Below are 12,493 nucleotides of genomic sequence, written 5' to 3'. Positions count from 1 at the left end.
TGCAATATTGTATGAACAGCTGTCTGTTGTTGAAGACTATGGGTTGTGCTCTAGCTGAGAGTAATCTCAGCCTCTAGATATATCTTGGCTACTTTTATCTTTGGGTTGTCCTCTAGCTGAGAGTAATTTCAGCCTCTAGATATATCTTGGCTACTTTTATCTTTGGGTTGTCCTCTAGCTGAGAGTAATTTCAGTCTCTAGATATATCTTGGCTACTTTTATCTTTGGGTTGTCCTCTAGCTGAGAGTAATCTCAGCCTCTAGATATCTCTTGGCTACTTTTATCTTTGGGTTGTCCTCTAGCTGAGAGTAATTTCAGCCTCTAGATATATCTTGGCTACTTTTATCTCTGGGTTGTCCTCTCGCTAAGAGTAATCTCAGCCTCTAGATTTCTCTTACAGTAACAGTTATGTTGCAAGATGATATTTGAAATTAAACATTAAGTCAATTCAACACGATTGATTGATATTCAACAACATTTATATATTATTTTGTAATTATACATGTACAAATTTAAGAACAATGAAAGTACAATTACACACACTAACATGCCTTATGTTGCCCAATAAATAGCATAAAGACAGAATATTGGAAATTCACAAAATATTTCCATGTTTTTATAATAGCAAAAATTGCTTCGCCGAGCGCAGCTGGATACAACCGCATAGGTACAACCCTGAACAGTTGGGGCAAAAATGGACACAATATTCCCGCTTGATACAGGTCTGAATTTGGAATGTAATTAAATATTTGACACATAATAGGTTTCTGACACAGAATAACTGTAGTCAAAGAACTTAGAACTGGTTATATTATGCTTTTGTGCAATACACTATGCTGTTGCGAATTGACCCCCTCCAAAAAAAAAAAATTTTTTTTTACCCCCACCCCCCTCCCTTTTTTTGGCAAAAAAAGATATGTTCATAATCTCAATTCAAATTTCCAATGGAGTTTGCAACCATAATTACCCATTTAAATACATCATAAAAGTCTTAAAATAGAAAATGACATACATAATCATGGCTAAAATTAATATTCCTTCATTCAGCATTTTTAAATAGTAACTTCTAAAAATAAATTGACAGCTAATCACCTCAAGACAATAAACATTTCTTTATACATAATTAAAAAGCAGTGTAAGGGAGGTAATTCAAACATAACATTGTACTTTTTTTTTCCATTTACCAGGAAACCCTTGTTTTCCCCCTTTTTCGCCCCTAATTCCTAAACGGTTTGAGCCATAACCCCCCAAAGCCAACTCTAACCATCCCTTTGTAATATGGAAACTTGTGGTATAATTTCAGAGAGATCCATAAACCGTTCAACAAGTTATTGTCTGGAAACTAGAAAAATGCTTATTTGGGCCCCTTTGTGGCCCCTTATTCCTAAACTGTTAGGACTATAACCCCCAAAATCAATCCCAACCTTCCTTTTGTGGTTATAAACCTTGTGTTTAAATTTCATAGATTTCTATTTACATTTACTAAAGTTATTGTTCGGAAACCAAATGTCTTCGGACGATGCTGACAACGACGCCGACAACGTCGTGATACCAATATACGACTGCAAAGTGTTTTGCGGTCATATAAAAATTAAAAAGGGACAAGTTTTTCAAATATATAAAAAAAAATTGCAGTTGAAATTTTGAAAGCATTATTTTTATATGCAGCATTTCCGAAAATCATAATAAATAATATCTTATTTTTGTTTATTGTCCAACAATCACAAAAATTTCTGTCTCTACAGTATATAAAACAAAGTAATTAAACAAATAGGGATATACGATTTTCAAAATCCTGAATAACTCTTTGTTTTCATTGTGACCGTTAAATTTTTTAGAAAATGATATTACCTGAATGAAAATGAGCTGGTCAGGTGATTACATAATTGCTATAGGATATTTATTTTGGTCGCCTACCAAACCCCACAAGGTCCCGGGACAGAACTGACCAGATTGGAACACTTCCTATACCTACATTGTACATATATCAAATTAACTGTTAATATAAAAATAAGGAGATGTGGTATGATTGCCAATAAGGCAACTATCCACCCAAGTTCAAATGAAGTGGATGTAAGCAATTATAGGCAACTGTATGGCTTTCAACAATGAGAACCACCCATACTGTATAGTCGGCTATAAAAGGCCTGGACATGAAAATTATAAAATAATTCAATTGAGAAAACTAATGGCCTAATTGTAATTAATAACAAAATAATTTACGAAAAACAAATATGACAGACATGAACCAACGACAACCACTGAACAACAGGCTCCTGACTTGTTACATTACCAACAAGAATATATGTCCCTTGACATCATGCATGGTCATTCAATTTGGCCTATATTATAAAAAGTTCACATCATATGAACATGCAAACTATATTCAAAGTTGATGTGACCACATCTTCATCCATGATGGCAATACATCCTAAACCAAAACTTTATCATGATATGGGAAAGCCTAAAGGACAGATGCAGACTGGAAAACCATATGCCAGATGAGTAATAGGGAGAAAACTGGCATAAAGAGGTCTCTAAACACAATAAATCAAATAGAACTTTTGTTAGTTAAAGTAATATCAATTATCAAGGGGGAAAATATAATGAAAGATAAAAAGTAGGTAAATAGATACCAAAACACTTGATTAACATGTACAGTGCCTGGTGATGACTCATAGCCTCACCTGTTTCAGTCCTTCAGAGGCAGAATGATAGATTAGTAGTGACACACTTTTCATAGACAGGGATTAAAAAACATATCTGTTAAAAAAAAAAATAGAAAAGCAAGTCAGAGATCTTACAAATATTTTTGATGTTGAGTGACCATGGTGATTGGACCAAACACTGTTGTCTCAGGTTAGGGGAGGGTTGGCACCTTCAAACATGTTTAACCTGCCACTTCTCCTTATCTGTGCATTCATATATATATATACTCAACATCCTCAACAACAAACAAATTGCAAAAAAAAAATAAACAATGAATTATGATTAATATATATTATTTTCTTTAGATTTAAAAATTTCAAACACATAAACATGATAAAATGATGACCAAATTCAGAAATATTTTGATTTGCAATGAAATTTTACTCTTGAGACTGAAAATGAAGAAAAAAATCTACATGTATCTATATATAAAATTTGTGAGGTTTATACAAAAACTACAGTTAAAACTATGATCTATCACACAATTCTTAAAACCATACACTTAATTACATGTTAACTAATTCCTTTGTCATGTTTGTAACAGGTCATATCAATTAAAATTTTACCAAGAGCTATAACTCAACAAGACAACCATTTTTTTTGGGTGTTAAAACCAATAATGCTCAGAGAAAATTAAACAATTTTAAAAAAGTTAAGACAAAATGATAGACAATACATGAATAGATGTCTTAAAGTTCAATATCAATTTCAACTTCTTATTTTTATACACCTTACATTTTTTTAAAAACACTTTTGACATGCTTGATAATCATGATAATATCAAAACAGAATTGAACACTTGAAAGAAAAACAGGTTAACACATATTTGTTTTATGGTGTAAAATATAAAACATTTCAGTAAAATCATGAAAAAAGACATAACATGTATAATCCTCTTCATAAACACAAAATTCATTGAAGTTATTGCACAGATGTAAAACATTAAATGTTTAAGTTTCGTAATTTCCAACTTTCATAAAAAAGAGGAAAAATATAAAGGACATGAAGAAAATGATCTAAAATCACTTTTCCCTAGAGCTAGAAACATGAAAAATGAAAATATACTTGGAGCATACATATTTTACATATATGGTAAATTGCTTTTTTTTTATTCAGGTCAGCAACAATTATGACAAAATATTCCTCCTTCATATATTTAAGACAAAAATGTGATTGTTTTCTCTGGTTCTGAGGTGCCCTTTTTTGCAGATTTGCTGTCCAAAGTTATATGAAATTAAATATGAAACTAATCTGACAGGGATCACCACAGAAAAATGTTCAAGAATGCAGCTAACAAAATATTTATCTTACGTAATCCATTAAACATATTAAAATATATTATTTTGTTTATATATATATCCTTTTGCAATTCTCTAAAATTCAAAAGTACAAAGACACAACAAACATGAAAGGGTATGCATCTTAATTTTATGACAATAAAAATAAAAAATAAATATCATATAAAAATAAGAAGATGTGGTATGATTGCCAATGAGACAACTCTCCACAAGAGAACAATTGACACAGAAATTAACAACTATAGGTCATGTACATTTTTATATAGACTTGCAAAATCAAGAAAATTACACTGATTAACATGATTAAGAAATATTTCAAAACTTATTCCTATTGCATATGACCTCAAAAATCAAGAGAAGTGCTGTAAATCTAAGAGGGGGCTAAAAATTAAGGGGTAGAGGAGGTGTGATCCCTTAACTTAGCTTATTAAATAAAATTTCTACATGAATGAGAGATTACACAATCTCATTATTATAAAAGGGATTGATTTCAACAGAAAAGGTCTCATTTTGTAAATAATCAAGACTTTCAATAGGTTCAGTTTTAACACAAGGCAAACTGACATCTTTTCCCACAATATCTGCTGAACTATCACTGTATGATTTTAACATTTTTTCACAAGCATTATTTCCACCGAAGGCATTATCTGAAACACTAAGCAAAGACTGATCATTAGGATTATCAGTTCCATTAACAAAATCATCATTTACTTCAATTTTAAAATCTTGTAGACTGTTTTCCCTGTCAACACTTGCTCCTACAGTTTGATATGATCCTGGATACTGTGATTTAGTTAATTCTGTTGAAAGAGCTGTTGATTCAGTTGTCTCTTGCTCTTTCATTACTTGTAGTTGTACATCATCTGCAATTTCTGGTTCCCTTTCTAAGTTCTCTAATTCTTTACTAAGTGTTGAAATTTCATTTCTTGATGTACATGAATCAGGGTTATCCTTTCTTTGTCTAATTTTTGTAGATTTTTCTTTCCTCTTTGCCTTTAAACTTATTTTTAAACTTTTTTTTTTCCTACTTCCTGATCTTCCACCCCCCTTTTTCAAATTAGATGCTTGAAGGGAACTGTTTATAACAGAATTTATAGCCTCTTGAATGTGATTTGTGATTACTGAAGGATCAGTAACTTCTTTCTCTGCAGTGGATGAATTTCGCGCACCATTTTTAATTGAATGATCAGTTGTAATTGATTTTTTATTTTTCTTAATTTTTCCATCTTTTGATGTGTATGCACCCATTTTTGTATGTTTAGAAGCAGTATTTTCAGATGGGAATGTACTTTTGTCTGCATATTCACCTTCAGTCACATCATGTGTTTTCATGTGTGTGACCAAGTACTCCTTCCTTGTATACCCAGCACTACATTTGTCACAATTATACGGCTTTATCCCAAGATGCATTTCCATGTGTTTTTGTAGACGATTCTTAAAATTAAACCTTTTACCGCACATTTCGCAATAGAAAGGCTGATCTTGTTCATGTAATTTCATATGTAGTTTGAGATACCCTTTTTGACTAAACTCCTTCCCACAAACTGTACATTTCACTTCTTTTTCACCTTTGTGTGACCTTGTATGTTGCTTAAGAGAATTATTTGAACGGAACGATTTCTTACAAATTTCACATTGGTAAGGTTTCTCATCTGTGTGTGTTCGTAAGTGTTGAATTAATTCACATTTTGCAACAAAGGTTTTGTCGCAAATTTTACAAAAGAACTGTTTAACACCTTGATGTCTTTTTATATGCGTCTGCAAACTTTCATTTGTTCGATAACATTGGTGACAAATTTCACATTTATATGGCTTTAAATTTGCATGAGTTTTCAAATGACTCTGTAAGTGACCTTTCTGAATGAATGTCCTATCACACAAGTCACATTTATATGGACGTATATTTGTGTGAATTCTAGAATGAATTTCAAGGTCCACTTCACGTCTAAATTTTTTCTGACAAATTTTACACTCAAACTCCTTCACGTCTGTTTCTGTGTGAAGTTTTTCATGTTTTTGTAGCGTCTGCTTTGTCAATAATTCTTTTCCACAATACTGACATTCATAAGGCTTCTTGCCTGTAATTGTATGAGTCAAAAAATGTTCTTGTAGTTTACAGTTTTCTGCAAAACTTTTCCCACATATTTCACATGAATGGGGTCGGATATTCAAATGGATTCTCTCATGTCGTCTAAGATGTGTATTGGTGGAAAATTCTTTTGCACACTCTTCACACCTATATGGTTTTTCACCAGTATGTATTCGACTGTGTCTTTCTAAATATGATTTTCGAGCAAACTCCTGTCCACATATTTCACATCTAAATGCTTTCTCAGTGCTGTGAGTAACCATGTGATTCCTAAGTTGATTTTTTGTTTTGAATGACTTCTTACAAGTTTCACATGTAAAAGCTTTTTCCTCATTATGAATAAGAATGTGTGTTTTGAGACTAGAATTGAAAATAAATCCTTTACCACACGTTGGACATTTGTACTTTTTATCTCCTATGTGTATTTTCATGTGTAAACGAAGTCTACGATGGTCGTTAAATTCTTTATTACACACACTACATGTGCTAAGTTTTTCTCCAGTATGAATTCTGACATGTTCTTTGAGTGTTTCTCGTAGTGTGAATCTCTTTGGACATATTTCACACTGATAAGGACGTTCACCATTATGAATTCTAAGGTGTGCTTTTAAATAACTTTTACTGCTGTAACCTTGGTTACAGACTTCACAAAAGAACGGTTTTCCATCTTTATGTACATTTTGATGACTTAAGAGCTGGACTTTTCGAAGAAACCTCTTACTACAAATTTCACATTTAAATTTTTTAATTCCAGTGTGAGTTAATAGATGACATTTTAAATATTTCTTTACATTAAATGTTTTGTGGCAGATACCACACTGGAATATTTCTACAGTTTTACCGTTTACTGATTTCTTCTGCTGTTTTATCAAGTGTGTTTTCTTAGATTTAAATATATCAACAATGTCTTTCTTTGACTCTGTTGTATTGTCTGTGTTTTTTTCCAAAACAATTTCTCTGTTTTCGCTGTAAGAGCCAAGACTTTGTTTTACAAGGACTAAACTATTTTGTGTTACTGGTACATGTACTTCACCTGCAGACAAATTTTCTTCCATGCTGCGTAAAAGCAACTCACAAACTTCTGTTTATCAGTTAGCTGTAAGATACAGGGATGTCTCTGGTTCTGATTTAAAGCTTCTTAAAAAATTTCCACCAGAATCAATTCAGGTATACATTGTACATAGCCTATAACAGTTTCCACATTATCTTAAATTTGTTGCATTTATCCAGTATTCTCTGTTGTTCAGTCTGAAAATTGCAACAGATTATCAATTAGTTTACAGTTGTTTAAAAGTTAACAACAGTCATGACAGTATACCATAATTCAACATTAAAATGTAAAATAAAAAAACTCTGATCTAAATCTCTTTTAGCTTACCAATTAATTCTTAGTTAAATGTAAATTAATTTTACCTTAGCATGAGAGTTTTGAGAATAGAATAAATAATACGTCCCGTAAACGGGCGTATAAAAATAAAGCCTTGGTCACATGTGGGACATTTAAATCTTCTGATCTTATTATAAAAACAAGAGTCTGAGACACAAAATACTTATAGATTACCGATGGTTTTTCAAACGATCGGGTGTTTCTTAGCTACAATGTGTCCCAGAAACATACTCAAGTTTGAAAGACATTGCTAATCTGTTTATCGCTTTTTGCTTATAACGTTGTTGATGTTGGATAGGGACAGAAATTTTGGCCTGGCAACTGACCTCCCAGAGAGTTGTTGCAAGGATCTTCAAAGCTGCATAATTATATATCCTACTTTCTGCATAGCCCAACTTTCATAACTTTAGCAAGGGTACATCAATTAAGTCCTGGGATGACAAAATGTCTATACTCCAGTCAACTCTGTAATAAAATAATTATAATAATAACATCATGATACTTTTATATGTTAGATTTACACAGTTCTAATCTAAAACAACAGTCCAGATTGTTGTACAACATAATATCAGCATTTAAATGACTTTAAATCTTCTCCCTACAACATCTTTATAATCATGACAATCCGTCATACTTGTCCTAGGCTATATCATGTATATAGGCACTACACAGTGGCACTGCAAATCAGATTTTAATCTCCTACTTCAAAAGACAGATTTTTATTATGAAACTTTTGTTTTATGCAATTAATATGTTTCTTTTTAGTGCAGGAATTTATACAGTAAAGAATGCTTTTGTTGTCGTTAATCATATTCATAGTTATTTTAGATCGATCATCAAACATCATTATAAACACTGAGGAGCTAAAATAAAGTGTTCTAATAAGTCCATGTCAACAATGAAATATATTTTGTTCATAAAAAAAATCATTACAGTTAACATGGTTAAAAAATCAATATACTTGTGAATCCTAAATTGTTAACTTTGTATTTCTTTCTCTTTCACATCTGCATATTTCTTTCCAGTTTTTTTCTTCTTGGGGCAGCTGACTTGTTGATCATTACGGAAGCCCATTTAGGACCTCCTAAAAATATATATTTGATTTTGAGACCAGGAATTTAAATCGTTATCACAAATTATAACAGTTTTTGTAATTTGTAATTACAAATTAAATTTGTTAACACAATTTTTTGGAATTCGTGATAACGGATTAAAATTGTAACAACGAAATGTATAAATCATTATAATAGATTAAATTTGTTATCACGAATTCGTAGAAATATTTTTTTTTTAATTCATGATAACGGATCCATTAAAATTAATATACATATATTGTAATAATGAATTATACATCGTTAATGCATAATCACAAATTTAATCCGTCATTACAAATTATACAATTTATAATAAGGATTTTAAACCCTTATCACGAATTACAAAAATCTGTGATAACGAACTTAATCTGTAATCACAAATTAGAAAAAAAACTTTGATAACAAACTATACATATTCGCAATAATGAATTAAACAAATCGACATCACATTCCTAATCCCTTATCACAAATTATAAAAAAATGTGATAACGAATATAATCCGTTATTACGAATTACAAAAAGATTATAACGAATTACAAAAACTGTTATAACTAATTCCATATATTTGTGATAACGTATTTAATCTGTGATAATGAACATGATGAATTCTACAATTCCTTATAACGATTTTAATTCTTGATATCGAATTCAAATTATATTTTTGGGAGGTCCTTATTAATGGGCTTCCATAGATAACAGAATGCTGCCTACATGTAAATTAAATGGTGGTAACCATGGTAACAATAGGCCCCTTCATGGTTAGTTCGGCCATATTGGATAGGGGGCAGATTTTCATAATGGAGGTAAAAATGGTGTGAAAAATACGGGAAAACATCTTTAAAACAGAGGAGTTGCTTGGAAACATGCATAGGATTTCCCATACTTTCATACTACATGTACTATTTCCACCTCTTTCAAAAAAATCTGCCCCCTATCCAATATGGCCGAACTAACCGTGAAGGGTCCTATTACAATTTCATATGTATGTAAATTGTGAAATAGAATCAATTTATTTTAAAATACAGAAAAAAATGGATTGTACAATGTTGAACAAAAATGACACTACTTATTATACAGATGCCCTTCTCTTTCACAGGTAACACCTGCCTCATACAGATTGGGGAAGATCCTCATAAATGGTACTATCCCCATTTATGGGTATTATACCCAAAATCGGGTATCAATCTACAGTGATAAAAAATTGAATTTTACATTTCATAATTTCATCATAATGGATGTCAAAGCGCAAACATTCATATATAAAGGGCAACATTTTTTCCTTGAAGACCATAGTTCAAATGAGAACTAAATACATAGATAATGGGCTCCAAAAATCTGACTTTTTGAAGGCTTTAAAAATTTACCAACATGACCAAGATGATATTTAAAGTTATGGTCTTTTGGGGCCAAAATTTCGTTATTTACAAAATGTACCTGAATGTTTGGGCCATGACAGCAAATATCTTGAAATCCAAATTTAATAACTTTTATCAGTATCACTGAAAATTGATGCCTGTTTTGGTGTATAATCATGATAATACCCATAAATAATCTTCCCCAATCGGTCATATCCATGACACTAGTATGGATGACCATGCCTCTTTCGCTTCAAGCTGGAGCACTAAGTCAAATTCTCAATATTAAATAAGAAAACAAGCCAAGTGTCTGTATTGTGTTCAATCTATAGGGATTTATAGTGTTCAGACAAGATAAACTCTGAAAGTAAAAAATCGTCAGAAATTTTAATCAGCCTTTGAGGCTTTCAAAGATGAACGCTATCAAGTGTAAATGAGATATATATATGACCATAAAGTAATGTTAATCATTAAATCACCAATATTGTGAAAACATAGCTGGACTGTCAATACAAAGAAATATTGTTTGCAAAATTAGCAACCGGAAATCAATACTGAATGAAAATAGACGAAACTAATTACGGACAGGCACCACCGGAATATTGAGGCCTGTTATTTTAAAACTAAAAAAGAACATAATATTAATTATTTGTTATATACATTCAAGGATTTAGTCACTATACAAATCCTTGATAAATTGAAATAAATTTATTAATATTCAATTGTTGCCGCATGTTCATCCGTGGCATTCATTATTAATTTCTATTTAAAGTTAAAAGTTTATAATTTTCATTACCTTCATTTTGCCTGGGACTATTAAACAATATGATCATAAATGTCTACCCATTGTTATTTTACCCCATTGATATATTTGATATTCCAAAAAAGTTACCCATACCAGCGGCACGTCTGTATATACCTTTATATATTTATAAAAAGAGACCCTCTCCCCATGGGCGCAGGACATTTTAGCGAAAATTTTAATCTACTAAGGGACATTTAAGCGTAGATATTATAGCTCATTTCAGCACAGGATTAATCCGTTGAACTGTATTTTATAGAGAGACTATTTTAGTGAAAACTTACCTGGTTGAATGAAATTCTGCCCCTCGGACCACCAAACTAAAACCGTCAACAATAATTTATGCTGGGTTAATGCTTAAGTTGTTTGCATTTACGATTTACAATTTGGTTAGTTATGGAATAAATATTGCTGAAACAGACAGAGGAAAAAAAGTCGGATATCGTGAGGGCTAACGTTAACTTACGTCACCCGGCCATTTTCGGTTTCTGGAAAATTTCAAATTACAAACAACATATAGAGAGGGGCGCACATATTCGCCGGGGACACAATTTCGCCGTTTTATGATTTTGAGGTGTAGAAACTTCAAAGAATTGCTGAAATGGAAGAAATATGCCGGTAAATTATATTTTTATAACAAATATGATTATTTTTTAAACTTAGAAAAAAATTCGGCACTTACCGCAAAGAACCGAAAAATTGACAACAATTTTCGGCCAATTTCCTGAATGAAAAAAAAGATTTCAAAGAAGTATTTCTTAGTAATTCTTTGACTGATTGCCCTAAATTTCAGTTCTTTTCACCTTTGAAATGTCTGCTATTCATCTATAATAAAATTGATTTGATAAATATTGTGTAAAGCTGCAGTTATTTCATTTTAAATAGATGTGTAAAAACGGCGAATATGTGTCCCCCTATGACAAAACATCAGGAGATTTCAAAAAGCCTTTAATCTAACTTTTCAGATGAATTTTTTCAGAGAAACATGTTTTCAAGCTAAGAATATTTTGCTTTTGATGTTATCTTCATACAGAAATATCAGTATACTTCAAAAACTTAAAGGTCTGAACATAAACTGCAGAAAACATGGAAAATTATGGCGAAAATGAGCACCCCACTCTATATTAAGAAGTATCGATGAATCTGCTCTTCAGTCTATTCAAGACGAAGAAAAGGAACAATTCCTATTGCAATTTTATGAACAACCTGGTACAAGGGGCCGGTATATCATGAGCCAATCACATACGTTCAGTAAGGGGCCGGTATATCAAGAGCCAATCACATACGTTCAGTAAGGGGCCGGTATAACAAGAGCCAATCACATACGTTCATTGGTGCACAAGTCACATTTACAATTATTAAACATTTGAATTAACTTTCAAGACTTTTAGTGCTGTATTTCAATTTACATGATATTTTTTATATTGTGCCGTCTTGATTTTATTAAAATTTCTTATTCAATATTTAAAATTTCTGTTGCTAAAATTCACATTGATAATTTCACTTTTCGTTAAAAAAAAAAGGTTAAAAATTCGTTAGGGTTCCGCGGAACCTAGTGTCTGGCCTACTTTTGCTGTTAGTCGCAGGCTAAACAAAAATTGGGAAAAATTTAAAAAAAATTTTCCTTTAGATACTATCTTTTGATTGTAAGAAGCTTCTCTCTAAGTTTGGTAAAAATCCAGGATGGTTTATGAATCTAATAAATGTTTAAACAACTTTAACTGCAGACTGTAGTGTATGTAATGTTAACTGGAAGAAA

At 31.5% G+C, this 12,493-nt stretch overlaps 1 protein-coding gene across 1 annotated transcript; it reads right to left on the bottom strand.

Moving 5' to 3' along the window:
- Positions 1-461: 461 nt before the first annotated feature.
- Positions 462-10,478, bottom strand: LOC127710832 (zinc finger protein 431-like). The gene is made up of 3 exons (XM_052216793.1): positions 10,412-10,478; positions 7,810-7,948; positions 462-7,344 (listed from the first exon to the last, which is right to left on the bottom strand). Exon 3 carries the CDS (start codon positions 7,149-7,151, stop codon positions 4,464-4,466), a length of 2,688 nt encoding a protein of 895 aa, XP_052072753.1. The 5' UTR covers positions 7,152-7,344; positions 7,810-7,948; positions 10,412-10,478; the 3' UTR covers positions 462-4,463.
- Positions 10,479-12,493: the final 2,015 nt, after the last annotated feature.

Source organism: Mytilus californianus, unplaced genomic scaffold (assembly GCF_021869535.1).
Source record: "Mytilus californianus isolate M0D057914Y unplaced genomic scaffold, xbMytCali1.0.p SCAF_8, whole genome shotgun sequence".
In the NCBI taxonomy this organism is placed as follows: domain Eukaryota; kingdom Metazoa; phylum Mollusca; class Bivalvia; order Mytilida; family Mytilidae; genus Mytilus; species Mytilus californianus.
Note: the sequence above shows the minus strand (reverse complement) of the source record. Positions and strands in the feature narration are given on the sequence as shown.